Source organism: Pogona vitticeps, chromosome 3 (genome assembly GCF_051106095.1).
Source record: "Pogona vitticeps strain Pit_001003342236 chromosome 3, PviZW2.1, whole genome shotgun sequence".
Taxonomy (NCBI): Eukaryota; Metazoa; Chordata; class Lepidosauria; order Squamata; family Agamidae; genus Pogona; species Pogona vitticeps.
In genome coordinates, this window is record NC_135785.1 from 94,371,550 (window position 1) to 94,392,500 (window position 20,951).

At 42.3% G+C, this 20,951-nt stretch overlaps 1 protein-coding gene across 5 annotated transcripts in view; it reads left to right on the forward strand.

Moving 5' to 3' along the window:
* The window catches only part of PBLD (phenazine biosynthesis like protein domain containing), a 55,081-nt gene that overhangs the window by 19,618 nt on the left and 14,512 nt on the right, over positions 1-20,951 (forward strand). For 4 of the 5 annotated variants that reach the window (XM_078390884.1, XM_078390885.1, XM_020807981.3 and 1 more), the window contains 4 exons: positions 743-831; positions 3,161-3,339; positions 4,296-4,358; positions 4,723-4,841. In XM_078390884.1, coding sequence (XP_078247010.1) covers positions 743-831; positions 3,161-3,339; positions 4,296-4,358; positions 4,723-4,835 — 444 coding nt within the window. In that variant the 3' untranslated portion in view covers positions 4,836-4,841. Of the gene's footprint in view, positions 1-742; positions 832-3,160; positions 3,340-4,295; positions 4,359-4,722; positions 4,842-20,951 lie in introns of those variants that run through there. The other variant, XM_078390888.1, reaches the window with a different exon arrangement.

Here is a 20,951-nt window from a genome sequence, read left to right on the forward strand (position 1 = left end):
AGGAGGGGGCAGAATCTATTCTCAATTGTCCCAGGGAACAAACACATAATAATGGGTTTAAGTTATAGGAAACCAGAATTCAAATGAATATCAGGAAAACTTCCAAAGTGTTAGACCAGTACAACAAGGAGACCAATTGCCTCTGGGATGTAGTGAGTGCTCCAACATTGGAGACATTCAAGAGAAAGTTAGGCAACCATTTGTCAAGTATGCTTTGGATTTCTGCATTGAGCAGGTGGTTGGACTTCATACCCTTCCAACTCCATTATTCTGTGATTCTATAATTTTTGGCCAACTGTTTTTTGGCCAAAACAGTTGGCCAAAAAGAAAATGGCAAGTTGTTCTGTCAATCACCTCCAGAGGTCACAACTTGCCATTTAGGGACATTTCCAGAGGGTCTGTGCCTTTTCTTTACACTTTGACGAGCACCCTTTCCACAAAAGTTTGGACACAGCTGTCCAAGGATCAAAGTGACAGGGGATAACCCGTAGATATGCAGAAGTTGCCTGTTTTTTTACCCTAACATAAGAACAATAATTTTAAAAGATATGGCTGCCAGCTAAGTGTTTAAAGCGTTGTCCAATTTGGCCCCTATAATCATATATTCTCCTCCTAAGGGCTTCTTTTAAAAGAAAGTGAATGTTAGCATGAATGAAGTTAGTCATGAAAACACTGCACTGGAAGTTAGTATGAAGATTCACATGAGTTGTTTTGGGCTTATTCTGTCCTATTTTATCACCAGATAGCTGCAAGTGAGATGGCCGTTCAAGATGTTCGCTATTCTCCTGAAACAAAGAAGCTTCTTGTCCGTCTCAGTGATGTTTATGAAAGGTACATGTGTTTTTCTTATACATTTTAATGGGTTATATGTAGATTAATCTGTTTCTAATTTGGTGGCTTCTCCCGTCTGTTTGATGCTGAAGAAGCCATAAGAAGAAAGTCACACCTGTCTGGATATTATCCTGCTCTGATTTAGCTATTTCTTTATCATGGCCATAGTTTGTAGGGGCTAATTCAACACCCTTTAAGGAACCAGACTTGGGTTACTTAAACCATGTGAACAGAATAGTAGAATCTGACTGAAAGAGCAATAAAGAAAAAGAGAAGAAGTGGGGAAAACAAGCTGCTTATTATACTACAGATTCAAAAATCTGTTTAGGGAAACACATTTTAAAAATCTGCACAAAGTTTCTCAAGTCGTTTCCAAAAATGTATCCCAGAACACCTAATGCCTCAAAGTTGGTAAATTGAGTGCACAGCTGTGACATATGAAGAAATGTAATAAATCAAAGGTATGCATTTCTGTATGCAAATAGGCTTCTTATGTACTGCCCCATAGTGCTTAAAGCAGTCTCAGGGTGGTTTGCAATTTAATTCTCCAGGCTACACATTGTTGCTCCCACCAAGCAAGCTGTGCACTCAATTTATCAACCTTGGAAGAACGGAAAGTTGAGTCAACCTCAAGGTGGCTACTTAAACCCATCAAGACTGAACTCAGATCATGAGCAGGGCCTTTACTGCAGTTTAACCACTGTGCCACAAGTTTTCAATAAGATTTTGTAGAATTTGTGGAAACAGAAAATATAAAATGAAAGACTAACTTTAAAAAGGGAACAAAACAAAAAAGGAGATTTTCTCTTCTTAGCAAAGTTATAGCTTAATATGAAAATCATGATTTTCAGTGACACAAACAGTTTCAGCAGCGGCACCCAGCCTGTGAAAATTCCTTATATGGCTCCCTCATGATAGGCTTTCCTACTGTCTGTAAAGCCCATGGCTTTACAGACGTTAGGAGACTGTCCTACTGAAACAGTCTCCTACTGTTCCAGGGAGAAGACTCCCCAGAAAAGACCCTAATGTTGGGAAAGTGTGAGGGTAAGAGGAGAAGGGGATGACAGAGGATGAGAGTGTCCTAACTTATGGCATTCTGGCATGGTTTGGGAGTAGCTCTGTAGCGGACAAAAAAGCTCTACAGAGAACCATTAAAATTGCCCAGAATATCATCGGGCTCCAGCTACCAACCCTGGATGACATCTTCACATCCCGCTGTCTGAGGAAGTCACACAGCATCCTGAGAGACTCTTCCCATCCTGCTTATAACTTTTTTGAACTGTTACCGTCTGGCAGAAGATATAGAACAATTAAGACTCGGACCACACGTTTTCTAAATAGTTTTTATCCTAGAGCTATAATTGCAATTAATAATGAGCTTAAAGACCACCAGTAGTGAATAATTAGTTGGACTGTGTTACTTGGACTGAGGTGTAGATGTTTGTATTTTTAGTGGGGGATTTCTAGTGGGTGGGGAGTGTTTGGGGAATGTTATGTGTGTGCATGTGTCTGGTCTCTGGGTGTCTGTGAATTTCGTTGTATGATATACTGTGTATATACTTACAATGACAATAAATTATATTATTATTATTATTATTATTATTATTAGATGGTTGGACAGTGTCATCAAAGCTACCAACATGAATTCAACCCAACTCTGGGAGGCAGTGAAAGACTGGAGGGCCTGGCATGCTCTGGTCCATGGGGTCACAAAGAGTCGGACACGACTTAACAACTAAACAACAACAAAATAAAGCCTATTTTATTTTACCAGGCTTTCACTCTGGCGTGAATGTTGTTCCCTTGGGATTTTGTTGCTATTAATTTGCTGTGTTCTTTACCATGTGCTTGTCAATGTTTGATAAATATTAACTGCTTTTGAAAAGTGCTTTCATTCCGTAAACCACACTGAGAGACTACAGAAAAATCTGACTTAATGCCGCTCAGGGGAAAAAAGTGTTAGATCATCCTCTTCTGTGTGTCCTTCTTTCTTAACCCATTATTGATTTTTTTTAATATTATGAATAACCTCCATAGAGAACATGAAGTTTACCAGGTGTTCTTGAGTACACTCCAGTCAGACTTCGCAACTGACAATATGCTGACTGGAGATGATGAGAATTTCAGTCTGACAATACTGTACCTTGGAGGGCCAATCCATTCCTCAGCCATGCCATAGAGAATAGGGTCTGGTCTCCTGTCATCCTTGTTGCATTTCAGTTTGCCACCATTCACACTGACACATTCCAGACATCAATTTACATTTGTGTGGAACGCTTCCCCCCTTCCCAATATTTTAACATTTAACATATAATGATTATACTTCAAGGTCTGATTTGGAGAAACTGAAAGTGAATACTCAAGAACTTCTACTGGCTGAGAAGACTGGGAAAATAAAAGGTTTAATAGTCACACTTAAGGGAGACTGCCACGAGAAACAAGGAAGCTATGATTTTTTCTCCCGTTATTTTGCACCATGGTATGGCGTTTCAGAAGATCCTGTCACAGGTGTGTTTCTGTATGAGCATCATGGTTTGGCCCCTATTTTTATTCAAAATTGTGATTCAAAAATATTCAGCGGAGTGTTCGTGTTTGATGCTTTATTGCATAAAAAATCCAGAAGAATAGACATATTGATTTGTTTCCACAAAACCCACAGAGTCTGGTGCCACTTTAAAAGCCACTAAATATGTGTCCAAGAGAGTATTCAGGGCATCTGTTGAAGCAGGCTTTTTTTGCTTATGAAAGCTCATGCTGTAAACCAGGGCATGGGTGTGTGTCCTTGCATGCCTGCAACTCTTAGCAGTCTGGCTAGGCTGCCAAAAGCAGGTGGAAACTATGGTTCAACAACTGGAGCAGTAGTTGGGACCTGAGATGTTCTTGGACTAAAACTCCCAGGCATCTTCACCACTAGCTATGCTGGTCCGGATTTCTGGGGGCTGCAGTCCAAGGATATTTGGGGATCGAAAGTTGAACTCACTTTGGAGACTCATGCTGTAATTGATCTGTTAGTTCTCAGATGTCACAGAACTATTTGTTCTTTTATATGAAAGCCATGCTTTTCTCCCACGTAAGGAGTGACTGTAATTCAGTCTATGGGGGCAAATTCCTGCACTGAGGGATGACACTGCAGGGTAGGGTTTCACAAAACCTGTTCTGCATTTGTGTAGTTCAATCTTCACTAATAGGATTTTTTTGGGGGGGTGCAGTAGCAAATGTAAACTGTTGTGGATAAAGAAGATGTGGAGACTCATTGAACCTCCTAGACATTTTTGCAGTATTCCTAGTCTTTATTCACTTGTTACTTTGCAGCTAGTTTGCTGATGGGGATAATAATGCCAGCTTCCATTAAAGTGGTACTACTGTATAATGATTAGTGAAATAATGCTTGTGATGAGCTTTGAACATGCTGTGTACATGTTTATTACCACTACATCTTCTTCATCTTTCCCTTTTCTTCAAAGGAGCTGCACACACAGTTTTGAGCAGCTACTGGTCACAACAACTGGGGAAAAAGGAAATGTGTGGTATGAATTCTTATATATGTATTTTTTTCATTGCATTTTTAATCTGGTGGTTTGCCTCTGCTAGAAAGGCTCCCATAATAGCTTACATACAATCTGTTTCCCGTCTCTTCTCCCTCTGGTGATAGCTTCTCACATTAAGCGTACTCACAGGGAGATCTATACAGTTCGAAAGACTTAATGAATGTCATTTGCAAGAATTAATCAACTAGATTCTTAATTACAGATCATATATGGATTGGGTTCAGTGATGCTGCAGATCTATGGTAGCTTTCTTCATCTGCTTCTCAGTGGTGTTGATAAAATTCAATGGTGATTTTAAAACATGAACGAGAAAGATAACTATCCTGCTCATCTCTTTCTTTAGCATTTCAGTGTTCTGCTCGGGGCGGAAGACTGAAGATTTTGCTCCGGGATGATGGAAGATTAGACCTGAGTGGCCAAACAGCCATTGTGTTAAAGGGCTTTCTGACTATCTAAAGAAAATTAGGACAAGCTTTTTTTTATGATTCTTACTGATGTGAATGTTTCTTTTATTTAGAAGAACATTGCTACTTAATTAGGAAGTCAAGATATGCATAATTTGGTAACTTAAGGTGTGTTCCATGGGGACACATGGATTGCAACTTGGGCTCTTTGTGGTCAGTACCATCTGTTTCTGGGCATGAAGCTCTCCAGCCCAACCCTGATTTATGCCCCAGACAGACCTATTTGGTCTAAGTGTAGGGCTACTACTTTGGGGGGGGGTTATTTGGTGTAATTTCTCAGCAAATAGAGGGGTCATTTAAGCAACGCTTTCTGATGTGATCAAATGCTTGCCTTTGCAGCCATCTAATTGCACCCTTAATTATGTAAATGGATTTATATATTCATAATACTTGCCTTACTGTCCTATCCCACCCTGACAGCTTCGGGCGGGTAATAACAGCTTCTGTCCTTTTGCAAGTACAGTACATTGGACAGCTGGCTAAACTTCAATCAGAAACAAAACTCACACAGTAAAAGCAAACACTACTAAGATATTAATCAGTGAGGTGCTAAAGTGCCCTGTTCTTCCTCCAGTGCTGTTTAATGGAGGTCATCATTAGGAGCTACAGCTCTGTCCCTCGGCATCATATTTGGTTGAGGTTGCCCAGACACTAGACCAGTATGTCTGTCCTCTAATGGCTGAATGAGGACCAATGAACTGTAGCAAAATCCTGATAAAATCAATATATATGGAGATCCTGAGAATCTCACGTCCCAGAATTGGTTGAGCCACCAGTTCTGAATGGGGTTGAATTCCTCCCCCTCCACCCAGGATACAGGTGTGCACTAAGGAATAGTTCTTGATTCACCTTTGTCACCAGAAAGGACATATTAGTGTGCTTTGGACAACTTTGACCTGCTAGCTATGGCAAATTCTGGACAGGGATAATCTGGCCATAGTAGTTCATGTCCTCGTAACTTTGTTTTATTGTGGTGTGCTCTACATGGGCCTCCCATTGGAAACACCTCCTAATGTGGCAGTTAGACTGCTGGCAGGAATACTGTATGGAAATCATATGACAATATTTTAGAGAAATTGTGCTGGATGTTAATATGTTGTTCACAGTGGTAGTTTTGATCTGTAGCAGGTTTTATTTTGCTTAAAGTAAATTATTAAATTGTTTGCATTATTTTAGTTTGTTTTAAAATTAACCTCACTGATTATATTGCACCCCGAGATCTGTTGCAGAGGATGGGTTAGAAGTATTTTAATAAAATAGTAAAAAAATTCTAAAGTTGTGTTATACTTGCTTAATCCTAGCCTAAGTCTGAAGGTTTCATAGCCTTTCCAATAAATATCCAGTTTTGAATTCTGATGGCCTTGTACAAGGAGGGAGAGTTGCAGAATCCTCTGAAAATTCAAGTCAAGAACCAGGACCCATATTCTTGAGCAGAGTTTGGAAAAATTACTTTTCTGGACTTTACCCCCTGGCTGAGATCCTGTTGCTTAGTGTAGTAAGTTGCATTAAAATAGACCCATCGAACCCATTGACTGGTGAGTCAACTTCTCCATTTTACATGCTTTCGCATTGCCTCTGACCTACGGCAATCCTATGAATGAGCCATCTCCAAAAATGTCCTGTCTTCAACAGCCCTGCTCAGCATTTGTAAACTCAAGTGGTTCCTTTAGGGAGTCAATCTATCATGTATCTGGTCCTTGTCTTTTCCTGCTTCCTTCAACTTTTCCCACTATTATTTTCTTTTCCAAAGTACCTTACCTTCTCATGATCTGACCATAAGATGACAGCTTCAGTTTCATCATTTTTGCCTCCAGAGATAGCTCAGGGTTTGTTTGCTCTCGGACCCACTTTTTCACCTTTCAGGGAGTACAGGTACTCCTCCCACAGCATATTTCAGATGAATCAAACTTCTTCTCTATAAATTCCATCAATTTAAATGGACTTATTCTAGTGTGACTTACTACACTACGGAACAGAATTTCAGTCCCTGAATTCCTAGCAAGCGCAATTAGTTGTAACTCAAAAAAGTAAATTTTTTCTGGTAGGTAATTGTTCTTCAACAAATGTTTTGGCCTAGGAAAGGCTCATTTCCATCAGGCCTGGTCTGGATCCATTTCTAATATTCTTTTGTTGCTTGTACGGTAAGACTATCAAATGGCTGCATATTTCAGTGCCACACTAACTCTCTTCCAATATAATTATGGCTCTTTAAATCCCAGCTTCCATAGATAGAGGGTTTCAAATAGATAAATTAATATGAAAGGAGGGCAAGACCATTCCTTAAAAATGGGAAAGAATTATTCCACTGAGGCTGCCATTAGAAGTAGTAATGAAATGAAGATATATCACCTATAGTTTTGGAGAGTTCAACCACATGGTCTACAGCTTTCAAGAAGCTTCTCTGAGTTAGTGGTCAGACAAGGCCAGGGAGGAGTTTGCTGTGGTACCTACATTCTTTGGACATGATTCTAAAAAAAATTCTGAAAGAGCCAGCAGCAGATTTTATATAATACTACAAATAAAAATCCCAATTGCTGGGTGAGGTGGATAAGATTTGTGGAACAACATTTCTGGAAGATGCTAGGTTATGGTGGGACAACCTTAAAGCATGATAGCTAGCAATTGTGCTATTTGTGTTATTTTAATTGGTCACTTTTCATTTCTAGTAGTATTAGCCCTGTTTGGTCTAATCAGACCACCAGACTTTTGTTTTTAATCTTTGAGTTTGGCTGGGCTTGGGTGTGTTCATAAGAAGGCAGCCTTCTGTGCAATACTCGAATGGCATCTTATAGACATCTTGGCTGTTGCTTGTTTTGGTCTGATGAACACACACGGGAAGCAAAAACTCTTGGTTCATTTTCAGAAGAACATGGGTTACACACCAGGTTTCTAAATAGGCACATTTAGAGATATAGGACTCAAACTTAACAAGTCTGTCCACAGGCGCACAAATCACAATTTACGTATGTAAAAGGCTTGTAAGTCTCCTGTAATGGCATTAAGAAGGCAATTAATCTTCACCCATCCAGATTTTACAAAGAGACAATGCAGTTTTCTTTCCTAGGTAAAGGTAAAGGTAAAGGTTCCCCTTGACAATTTTTGTCCAGTCGTGTCCGACTCTAGGGGGCAGCACTCATCCCGCTCTTCAAGCCATAGAGCCAGCGTTTGTCCGAAGACAATCTTTCCGTGGTCACATGGCCAGTGTGATTTAGACACGGAACGCTGTTTACCTTCCCACCGAGGTGGTACCTATTTATCTACTCGTATTTGCATGCTTTCGAACCGCTAGGTTGGCGGGAGCTGGGACAGGCGACGGGCGCTCATTCCGTCGCGTGGATTCGAACTTACGACTGCTGGTCTTCTGACCCTGCAGCACAGGCTTCTGCGGTTTAGCCCACAGCGCCACCACGTCCCACTTCTTTCTTTCCTAGGGGAATAAAATAATCAGCCACATCAAATAATGTTTTTAATGCAATGTCATCCTGAGTCTTCCTGACTACTGCAGGAACTATGTGTTTGCTCAATGCAGATTTCATTCTTCCATGTGTGTGTTTGCCTGCTTGTGTATTATGGTATAATGCCTTTCCCCCCTTGTGTCAATTTGTGTTTCGTTGGGGTGGGATGTGGGGGGGGGGACAAAAGAAGCATGAGTGGCAGAGCTCAGGTGGAAGTCTGAGGTCTAAATGTGTTTGTAATCAACAGATTAGTTAATCGGCCATGATTTATTGATGATGAATTAATTATCCCTGATTTTGCATTTCTGCTGGCTAAATGGAGCCTTAAAGAGGTTATTTTATTAATCATCACAGTGCTAATTGCAGACACTTACAGAAAGACTGCTAATTAAACATGCAACCGTGGGCAAAATGAGGTCCGGGTTGCTGAGAGCGGCAAGAATCTAAGCACTCATTTTCTGAGTAGTGAAACTTTATTCCCCATGAAATATTACAGTGTTGGCCTAACCATCCTAATTAGTTGCCATGAGCTGTTTGAATGCATTACCATTTTTAAATATCAGCATATATTTTTTTAAATAAAATGTTAAACAGGTCCAAATGGAATGCACGATTTATCTGGCTTTGGTGAGGAGAAGGTCAAGGGGCATTGGCTACAACTCCCAGATCCAAAGTGAACAGCTTTGAGACTTGCCTCATACATGAGCAGTGTCACCATAGTACAGTACTGAGGGGTTGCAGGCCACTATGTCACATACTACAGAAGCAGCAATAAAATTATGCTAAATCAGTGATGAAAGCAAATGGAGTTTTTTTCCAAAGTGACTGATAATTGTCTTGTGGTATTAGAGGGGTTAAGCCTCTTGGGGACAGGAGGAAGCTTCAGACAAAAATTAAAGATAACTAGGCAAACCTTGTTTTAGCCTTCAGGTATCCCACTTCCAGCTGCATAGCTGCATTTGGGACTCAGGAGTAACTGAAGAATAGCTTTCAAAAATCCAAGGGAGTAAAACAAGGGCCCAGTTGTATACCATAAATAAGCTGACTGAGATATTTGGCCTGGGACAATTTTAAAGCAGCTGGATCATAATGCCCTCCAATGCAGTTTTGTTTTGTTTCATTTCATTTTGTAGAAGCAGGTCTGTGCTACTCAGGTAGCATATTCTTCATGCGCCTTACGAGTGGCATTCACTTGAAAGACAGCATCAAGATTCCACTGCCTAGGGTTGTCATCTGACAGCAGGACCAGTTCAAAGCTAAAGCTAAAAAGATGTAGGCAATGGGAGATTGCTTGGGAAAACCAGAACATTGGCATAAGTTCCATGTGGGGAAAAGGTGGGACATGATAAATATATTGAATAAATAATAGCAAATGTGGAAGAAAATACTGTAGAGTACATCATGCAAATACAACCTATAATTTAAATAGTGTAATAATAAACTTCTAATATTAACAGAAATGTACTTCACTATCTATACTAGTATGGGAGGTACTCGTACAAATATGTTACAGATGTGTCAGTATAGCTGGATGTTCCAGCTGTGGGAGCATCTCCTTCAGGTGGGTTCCTTCTGTCTCTCCTTCAATTTTTCTTATTATGGTTTTCCAGTACAGTGCTATGTCAAATGAGAACTGCAGTTTCACATATTGTTATATTAATTCAGCGCTACGCCATCTTTTTTCTTAAACACATCTCTCTGTGAGTGCTACATTAGGGTATACCTGCCACTGCCTCTTTGGACTAATATAGGTAAGTAATCACACATGTCAGAAACTGGAAATAAAAGATGCAAGTGGAACTGATTTTAAAAAAATATCCCCCAACCCTAGCTCCTGGTGGCTGAGCAAAAAGCCACAAGCGCCCAAGAAAAAAGGCCAGACTGTCTTGTGATTGGCTCTATATGTTGTTTCATTTCGTTTAGTCATTTAATCGTGTCCAACTCTTCATGACCCCATGGACCAGAGCATGCCAGGCCCTCCTATCTTCCACTGTCTCCCCTAGTTGTGTCAATTTCATGTTGGTTGCTTCACAGACACTGTCCAGTCATCTCATCCTATGTCGTCCCCTTCTCCTCTTGCCCTCACACTTTCCTAACATCAAGGTCTTTTCCAAGGAGTCTTCTCTTCTCATGACATGGCCAAAGTACTGGAGCCTCAGCTTCAGGATCTGTCCTTCCACTGAGCACTCAGGGTTGATTTCCTTCAAAATGGATAGGTTTGTTCTCGCAGTCCAGAGGACTCTCAAGAGCCTCCTCCAGCACCACAATTCAAAAGCATCAGTTCTTTGGCGGTCAGCTTTCTTTATGGTCCAGCTCTCACTTCCATACATCACAACAGGAAAAACCATAGCTTTGACTATTCGGACTTTTGTTGGCAAGGCGATGTCTCTGCTTTTTAAGATGCTGTAGAGGTTTGTCATTGCTTTCCTCCCAAGAAGCAGGCATCTTTTAATTTCGTGGCTGCTGTCTCCATCTGCAGTGATCATGGAGCCCAAGAAAGTAACATCTGTCACTGCCTCCATATCTTCCCTTTCAATTTCCCAGGAGGTGATGGGACCAGTGGCCATGATCTTAGTTTTTTTGATGTTGAGTTTCAGGCCATTTTTTTTGCACTCTCCTCTTTCACCCTCATTACAAGGTTCTTTAATTCCTCCTCACTTTCTGCCATCAGAGTGGTATCATCTGCATGTCGGAGGTTGTTGATATTTCTTCCGGCAATCTTAATTCCGGTTTGGGATTTCTCCAGTCCAGTCTTCCGCATGATGTATTCTGCATATAGGTTAAATAAGCCTGGGGGACAATATACTGTACAGCCTTGTTGTACTCCTTTCCCAATTTTGAACCAATCAGTTGTTCCATATCCAGTTCTAACTGTTGCTTCCTGTCCCACATATAGGTTTCTCAGGAGATAGACAAGGTGGTCAGGCACTCCCATTTCTTTAAGGACTTGCCATAGTTTGTTGTGGTCCACACAGTCAAAGGCTTTTGCATAGTCAATGAAGCAGAAGTAGATATTTTTCTGGAACTCTCTGGCTTTCTCCATAATCCAGCGCATGTTAGCAATTTGGTCTCTAGTTCCTCTGCCCCTTCGGAATCCAGCTTGTACTTCTGAGAGTTCTCGGTCCACATACTGCGGAAGCCTACCTTGTAGGATTTTGAGCATAACCTTGCCAGCGTGTTACATGAGTGCAATTGTATGGTAGTTGGAGCATTCTTTGGCACTGCCTTTCTTTGGGATTGGGATGTAGACTGATCTTTTCCAATCCTCTGGCCACTGCTGAGTTTTCCAAACTTGCTGGCATATTGAATGTAGCACCTTAAGAGCATCATCTTTTAAGATTTTAAATAGTTCAACTGGAATGTCATCACCTCCACTCGCCTTGTTGTTCGCCAGGCTTTCTAAGGCCCACTTGACTTCACTCTCCAGGATGTCTGGCTCAAGGTCAGCAACTACATTGTCTGGGTTGTCCTGGATATACAAATCTTTCTGATATAATTCCTCTGTGTATTTTTGCCACCTCTTCTTGATGTCTTCTGCTTCTGTTAGGTCCCTCCCATTTTTGTCCTTTATCATGTTCATCTTTGCACAAAATGTTCCTTTATTATCTCCAATTTTCCTGAACAGATCTCTGTTTTTTCCTTTTCTGTTATTTTCCTCTATTTCTTTGCATTGTTCATTTAAGAAGGCCCTCTTGTCTCTCCTTGCTATTCTTTGGAAGTCTGCATTCAATTTTCTGTAACTTTCCCTATCTCCCTTGCATTTTGTTTCCCTTCTCTTTTCTGCTATTTGTAAGGCCTCGTTGGGCAGCCACTTTGCTTTCTTGCATTTCCTTTTCTTTGGGATGGTTTTTGTTGCTGCCTCCTGTACAATGTTACGAGCCTCTATCCAAAGTTCTTCAGGCACTCTGTCCACCAAATCGAGTTCCTTAAATCTGTTCTTTACTTCTATATGTTGTTTAGTTGAAGGAAAATACGTTTAATTTAACCATGCCAAGTCTGCAACAAACTGTGAGGCAAATATCAGTATAGTTACCTCCTTAGAAACTGTAACTCTGACAGGAAAATGTAAAATAAATAATACTAGGAAATAATGTAAAAGAAAAATCACAGACCTACATACAATGTTCTGCATACAAAACCTCTTGCGTTTTTGATATGCATGTGGAAATAGTCGCCTTCACTAAACAAGCAGAACTGGCAGAGTTGAGGACTGAATCAAAGTGAAGGTTTGTCTACATCAGTAACATTAATTGCCAGTGATGGAAAGAAACCCAGTAATTGAAACTCTGTACACAGCAAGAGGTCACAGAGAGACTGAGCCTCCGGAACGGGCAGGGCAAAGTGCTTAGCGACAGATGAGGGGAAATTGCTGAGAAAGAAACTGGTTTCTTGGTCTCACCAAGAAATGACATGGAAACGTGTACAACAATGACAGTTTTCTCAGGGGCTTAAGTTTTGTTGTGGTTTGTTTTATAAAGGGGAAACAGGTGAAGGAATATTAAGGATTATCTCCAAATAGGCAAGATTTATTTATGATCCGGATTTAGCATGCCCAGAACAATAATCTCAGATCGTACTAGCAGATCCTCCCACAGAAGCTGAAGTGAATCTGCATGAGTTTGAACTCATCTCTTACACTGATAGATCAGCACAACACTCTCCAAACCCCAGTAGCAGTAATAGTCCAGGGGAAATGGGAGGACAACACATTCAAGGAAACAGTGCATTGTGTTTAGTATTTAAGAGATATTACAAACCAACATGCTCACGTTATTATGCTTTTAAAGGGTCCTCAGTTGGTCCCAAAGAACATAAAAGCACTGATCTGTACAGATTCTATTTATGTGGTGAAAAGTGGCAGGATGTTGACGAACCGGAATCTGCCTCAAATTTCCAAGATGCTTGTGGATTCAACTAAGGGGACGCCATATTCCATGTCTTTCTGGCTTAAAAAATACTCAGTCTTTTTCAAAGCAAAGGATTAGAACAATTTAATAAAGCCTGACCATTCACATGGAAGTTGCTCCTGCCAGTTTTGTGTAGTGGCTTTCTGAGCAAACCATTTCAGAATATTGGCAAATTAATCACTTCCTCTATTTGGGAGAGGGCAGGGAAAGAGAAAAATAAATATTTTTGACTCTATATAGACTATTGCTGATGCACTACATCAGTTATATTAAAAAAATTAAAATTTCTGCTTTGCTTTCTCTTAAAGGGACAGTCTAGTAACTGCTTGCAGCAGAAACCCCCGCTGTGGATTCAACTGAGGGTGGTTCATCAACCGGTTCTTTAAGGAAAAGATAAGAAAAAAACTTTTTAAAATGAATGATGTAACACATCAGCAATAGCTTACATACAGTAAAATAACCAACCTCCCCCTGCCCTGTTTTCCTTGCCCTCTGGAAAGCAGGGAACGAATTGATTTGTCAATATCCTGAGGTGGCTTGCTTTTTAAGCTACTTCATTATACTGGCAAACTGAAAGAGGAAGTCATAACTTTCTAGTGATCACATTTGCTGGAGTCAATGCAAACAAGAGCAATCCTGTAAGCACCATAAAAGTAACAGCCCCTTCAGAAGGTCCAGAAGGTGCAGGTAAGAATGGTCTGAAGAGAGGCTGATGCACTCTAGCAAAGATGTCATCTGATTGCCATCTTTGAGAGCACACTAGCCCATCCCTGCAGCTCTCCAAACAGTGGACTAAACAGCCTTCGTAGAGAACTTCTTGGGAGCTTATGGGAGTGTGATTGGACATTTGGGTCCATTTACAGCTACCCACACTTCTTTTAGCACTAGGAGAGAAGGCTGCACTTTGCCCACCTCCCTTAAGAGTTGAGATTATACTGCAGCATTTTATTGCAGATCACATTTGTTCCTTTCCCAGGAGTAATCAACAATTTGAGGTCAATTAGAAGCCATGCAACATGGGACGTGGTGGCGCTGCAGGCTAAACCGCAGAAGCCTCTGTGCTGCAGGGTCAGAAGACCAGCTGTCGTAAGATCGAATCCACGCGACGGAGTGAGCTCCCGTTGCTTTGTCCCAGCTCCTCGCCAACCTAGCAGTTCGAAAGCATGCAAATGCGAGTAGATAAATAGGTACCACCTTGGTGGGAAGGTAAAACGACATTCCCTAGTCACACTGGCCACGTGACAACGGAAACTGTCTTTCGACAAGAGTTGGCTCTACGGCTTGAAAATGGGATGAGCAGCACCCCCTAGAGTCAGAGACGACTGGACTAAAAATGTCAAGGGGAACCTTTACCTTTTTAGAAGCCATGTAGTGGTTCAGTTCCCCTTTCCCCACAGAATAAAGAAGGGATTGGGGAAGGAGTGATAGAAGCAGCCTCCAATCTAACCAATACAATAAAGGAAAGGGCTTTTAAAAATCTCTCACTCATCCTGATGTTGTCAATCTTGAATCTGAGTGTTACAGTTCCACAATACTCTAGCATCACAGCTATCCTTCAATAGTCTAGGATGTGAAGAGACTGCTTTATCGTTCTTACGTTGTCTGAAATAATGGCATGGATCAGAATCTTAAAGGCCTTGGTAAAAGAAAGGCTGATGGAAGTTGATTTGGAACAGGGCCAGCTCTAGTGCTGGGCAGAATGAAGTGGTCTCCTCATGAAGGGAAATCTGAAGGGCAGCTGCAAGAGTGTGTGTAGAAGAAAGCCATGTGGCCTGTGGTTTGTACTGCAGCTCCCCCCCCCAACAGCTGTCCTGTTGCCTTCAGGTGAGGTGAAGGATGCTGTCCCACCATCACTCTTGAACACCAGTTTAACTATACTTACAGTCAGCTTTTGTACTTGGAATGTGCAGGGGCATGATTTCATTATTTGCCTCAGGGAAAAAAATGTTTTGGACATGAAACATCTCAGGCCAGGATGTGGACAATACTCCCATCCCAGCTGCTTCTCCAACGCTATTTGCTCCGCCAAAATCTGTTTTTAAAATGTGCTGTTGGGTCATATTGGAACCATTTATATCTAATATCTAGTATGGGTCTCTGTCTCTTAGTGCTGAGGTACTTTAAGTCTCCTGTTGAGGACCTACTTAAAAGACTCTATGCATTAAGCACTTTTTAAACCAAGTGACGGAATGAAAATACTCACTAATAAGAGCCAGCGAGAGCCCTCTGGTAATTGGCCAGAAATATCCCTGATAAAGTAACAATTTCAGCAGGAAAAAAAAGAATACTCACAATGAGCACCTGCTCACGTAAAATTACTCTGCAGCAGGTCCTAGCCCAGGAGAGTTTGCAGATGGTTTTATAGTTACAAAGATGACCTCAGCAGCCTTTCATCAATCTTAAAACAAGTGATGCTTCAGAAAGCATTAAACATACCATTCCAGGATTCTGGAAGGCTAATTAATTAAGCTTTTGCTTTGTGTTTGTTTTTAATCCTTCCGAAATATGAAAAATGTACCATTAAGATACGGGTTTGAGCAATGAATAATTATTTAAAGAGTGTGTACTACTGTTTTCTCCAGTAGCAAAATTAGGTGGTGAGCCCTGCCAGCTATGTAGCTAAAATGGGACCCACTGAGACACAAGATAGAGATATTAAAGATTTTTCTTATATTATCACTGCTCTAGAGTGCAATGATGTCATTGTGAAGCACAGCAAATCAACATTCTACAAGGCAATTCTAAAAATGGGGGAAGACCAAACAAAAAATTGTAACCTTGAAATTGGACTTCAGATTAGCACTAAACTGGGCACAGATGTAGCAGACAATCTGTGCAATATATACAGAAGTTTGGGGAAAGGGTTTCTGAATTACGTTTTTTAAAAAGTAAATCTGCCCCCCATGCAGAAACCTTAAATGTTCCCTGTTTTTAAAAAGATCTAATAAACTGAAAAGACCAATCTTGCTTATCTTGAAAGATAATGTTTGTCTCCAATCGCTTTTTTTATTTGTAAGGAATCCACACTGCAAGGACTAAAATACTGATCCTCAAAGAAACCCTTTCAGCAGGGTAAAACAGTGACTTTATTATAAACTGAGCATGTATGGAACAGGCTTACCAGCAAGAGTGTTCAAAATAGAAACATTGTTGTCACAGAAATAATCAAACACAAGTTTTCTTTGAAGAGTCAAAAAATCAGGCTTGCTTTAAAGAAAGTAGTGCGATATAAAAAGTGCAGAGTGTTTTCCTTATATGCCACCCCATAGCACAAAGCACTCCCAGGGCAGTTTACAATTTACAATTTAATTATGCAAGCTACACATTGCCCCCTGCCCCCAGTGAACTGGGTACTCAGTTTACTGATTTTGAAAGAATGGGAAACTGATCATTTTGGAGCCAGGTACCTGAACCAGTCAGGATTGAACTCAGGCTGTAAGCAGAGTCTTGACTGCAGTACTGCAGTTTAATTACTGTGTCACAAGGCTTAGTGACAATGGATTGACAGTCCTCCAGAAAGGGACATTTTGCCAGTATCTCTAGGGAATTAGCATACAATTGTGTTAAACATATTCAAAGTATTTCTGCATTGCAAAAGCACAAAGAAGTTGTAATAGTCCAAGCCCTGAACGTTTTCAGTAAGAATTCCCTCAAAATTTATTTATTTATTTTTATTTATTTATTTATTTATTTATTTATTTATTTATTTATTTATTTATTTATTTATTTTCTATCCCACCTATCTGGTCATACTAGACCACTCCAGGCGGCTTACAATCGGAGCAACAATAAAATTATTGAAAACATTACAAATAGAAAAAATAGAAATCAAAGAATATAAAAGAAAAATCGTCAGGGATTATCTGTTGGGAAAGCCTGCCTATACATCAGTGTTTTCAATTGTTTCTTAAAAATGCCCAGCGAGGGAGCCGCGCGAATCTCAGGAGGTAAGTTGTTCCAGAGGCGAGGAGCCACCACCGAGAAGGCCCGATTTCTGGTCTTTTCCTTCCTGGCCTCTCTCAGCGTCAGGCTCCTCAGCCTCACCTCCTGGCTCGCACGGGTGACACGGGTAGATCTAGGTGGGAGAAGGCGTTCCACCAAATATTGAGGTCCTAAACCGTTTAGGGCTTTATAAGTAAGCATCAACACTTTGAAGTCGATGCAGAATCGGATGGGCAGCCAATGCAATGCGGCCAGAGTGGGCGAGATATGTTGGTATCTTCTCACTCCACTGAGTAGTCTGGCCGCAGCATTCTGCACCACCTGTAGTTTCCGCAGCAGCCTCAAAGGTAGCCCCACATAGAGCGCATTGCAGTGGTCTAATCTTGAGATTACAAGCGCATGTACCAAAGTGTTGAGAGCCCCCACATCAAGGTAGGGTCACAGCTGGGCTATCCGCCGAAGATGGAAAAATGCGGTGCGGACCACGGAAGCCACCTGGGTTTCCATAGTGAGCGCCGGGTCCAGATGAATCCCCAAGCTGCGAACCCCATCCCTGGCAGGCAGGGTCGCTCCCCCCAAAATGAGGGAGTTTCCCAAATCCCCAACTGTGGGAGCGCCCACCCTCAGTACCTCCGTCTTGTCCGGGTTCAGCCTTAGCCCATTCTCCTGCATCCATTCCCGAACGGTCTCCAGGCAGCGCTGAAGGGACAGCATGGCATCCCCTGTAGTTGGAGAAAAGGAGATGTAGAGCTGTGTGTCATCCGCATATTGATGGCACAGGGCTCCACACCCCCTGATGACCCCCCCCAGTGGCCTCATATAGATGTTAAACAGCATTGGGGAGATGATCAACCCCTGTGGAACCCCACAATTGAGGCTCCACGGGGCCGAGACATCCTCCCCAAGCTGTACTCTCTGGGGATGGTCCTCCAAGAAGGAACGGAGCCAGGCAAATGCCCGGCCACCTATTCCCAACTTGGTGAGCCTCCCCAGGAGGATACCGTGGTCAATGGTATCGAAGGCCGCTGAGATATCGAGGAGGACCAGCAGAGACATTTTGCCTCTGTCGGCCTCCCTCAACAGGTCATCACACAGGGCGACCAATGCCATCTCTGTTCCATGGCACGGCCTGAAGCCCGATTGGAATGGATCCAGGGCATCTCTGTCATCCAGGAATGTCTGAAGCTGATCGGCCACCACCCTCTCGACTACCTTGCTTAAGAAAGAAACATTGGCGACGGGCCTATAATTGCCAATTTCGTTCGCCGCCAAACTAGGTTTCTTTCTTATGGGCCTAATGAGTGTATCCTTGAGGGCAGAGGAAAATCTGCCCTCAAGGAAAGACCCATTAATTATTACAGTAGCCCATTCCATTGTTGAAGGCCTGGCTGCCTTGATTAGCCAGGCCGGGCAAGGGTCCAAAGAGGAGGTGGAGGCACGGCAGCGATCAAGCGTCCTGGCCACAGTGTCGGGCGAAACAGGCTGAAAGGAGTCAAAAATCACCGGACAAGACGGAGCGCTGGACATCTCAGCTCGACTCACTGTATTCAAAAAAGGGGAGAGGTCCCAGCGGATGGCCTCCACTTTAGATTTAAAAAATGCTGCAAATTGGTCCGGTGTAAAACTAGGGGGAGGCCTATCACCCGGGCCAATTCTGGATAGGTCACGTACTATACGGAATAATTCCGCCTGCTGATTAGACACCTCGCTTATCCGGTTAGCGAGGTATGTTCGACTGGCAGCCTTTACCTTGGCCTGGTAAAGGTTAGTAGCGACCTTAACATCTATGCGATTAAAAACCTTCGGGTCCTTTCTCCATTTGCGCTCTAGCCGTCTCCTGACCCGCTTCGACGTCCGGAGATCCTGGTTAAACCAGGGTGCCGGGCGATCTCTGCGGCTGAGAGGGCGTTTAGGCACGATCGTGTCTACGGCACTAGCCGCGGCTCTGAACCAGGCGTTGACCAGAACCTCGACAGGAGCGCCAGCCAGGTCAGCTGTAACCCCTCTCATGGCATCCTGGAATCCAATCGGATCAAGTAGCCTTCGAGGGCGGACCATAACAATAGGTCCCTGCTCCCTGCGAGGGGGGAGAGCCATCTTGATGGTACACTTTATTAGGTGGTGATCCGACCATGACAAGGGGACCGACTCGAGGTCAGTCACCATCGGACCACTCTCACTCCCATTGGTGGAAAAGACCAGGTCTAATCTGTGGCTGCCCACGTGTGTAGGGCCGTTGACATGCTGGGACATGTTCAAGAAGGCCATGGTCTCCAAGAACTCAAGAGCTGGTCCGGACGTTTCTGCCCCCGCATGCATGTTGAAGTCCCCCAGGACTAGTAGCCTCGGGGAACCCAGCAGTGCCGCGAAGACAAAGTCCACCAGCTCCGGTAGGGAAATGGCTGGGTCGCGGGGAGCACGGTAACCCAGCAAGATCCCAATACCGTCCCTGGCCCCAATCCACACGTGGAGAGCCTCAAGACCCGGCTTTACCACCGAGGAGCGTCTAACTACCTCCAAGGTGGACTTATAGAGGATGGCTACTCCCCATCCCCATCCCTCCAGTCTACCCTGGTGTTGGACAGCATAACCAGGCGGACAAATAAGAGCTAGGGGGGGACCCCCCTCTCCGCCAATCCATGTTTCCATTATGCAGGCCAGGTCTGCATCTTCCTCCAAGATAAGATCATAAATCAGTTGGGTTTTATTAGATACAGACCTGGCGTTCAACAACACCAGGCGTAGAGTAGAGGGCCGGCTGGTCTGGCTACCTCGATATTGGGGGTTGGTCTCCGTCTCAGAACAAGGAACAGCCTGTAAACATCTGTTCATAGTTCTTCTGACACGAGTAGGGACGGAGCCAACGCCATATCGCCCTCTACCCGTAATCACGGTGATGTTTTGTGGCCCCTCGCTGGGAGGGCAGGCACCCCATTCCATGATGAGAAGAGAAATAAAAAGAAAAGGGGAAAGAAAAAACTAATAACTTAATTCAAATATACAAAAAAAGGATAGTACAATAAAAAGCTAAAGTAAGTACATCAATAAAAAACATATAAACTAGCAGTACCAAACTTAATAATAATTAAATTAAGTTAAACAAAAATAGTAACTTAAAAAATAAATATTAATGAGAGAAAAATCACAATAGCTATCCCCCACATATATTAAAATTGGACTTATGAAACCAGGCTCCTCACCCAAGTTTTCAAAGGAGAAATCAGCCCCAGCTTTGAGGCAATCTGAACTTCTTGCACAATTAGCTGACTCGCAGGAGGAGAACTTTTTAACTCTTTCCTGGCCAAATAGGCATAGGTGCTAGAAAAGGGATTCTGTGTCTAATTCTCAAAATATTTTAAAAGGTATTTAAAAAAGAATAGAGAACAAAATATTCAGAAGCTCACTTATTTCAGCTGTGTGCTAGGGATGGTTCTACTTGATGTTAGCAGAGCTTTGGTGCCTATATCCTGTCATAGTTTCAATCTCCAATTGTCTTATCACTATACCGTTGTCTGGTAATTAAGAAAAAAAAACTCCAAAGGTGTTATGTGCCATCAAATCACTTCTGATGTGTGGTGACTATATGAGTTAATGACCTTTAGAATGTCATTTCATTAACAGTTCTGCTCAGATCTTGAAAAATAACAGCATCTTCTGTTAAATCGTTCTCTCTTCCTACTGTTCCCCTCCCTCCTCCTAATTTTCCCAGCAATATTGTCTTTTCTGTCAGTTCTGTATTATTATATGTGCATTATAGGATAGCCTCAGTTTACTCATTTTTGCTCTATTGAGAGTTCAGCCTTG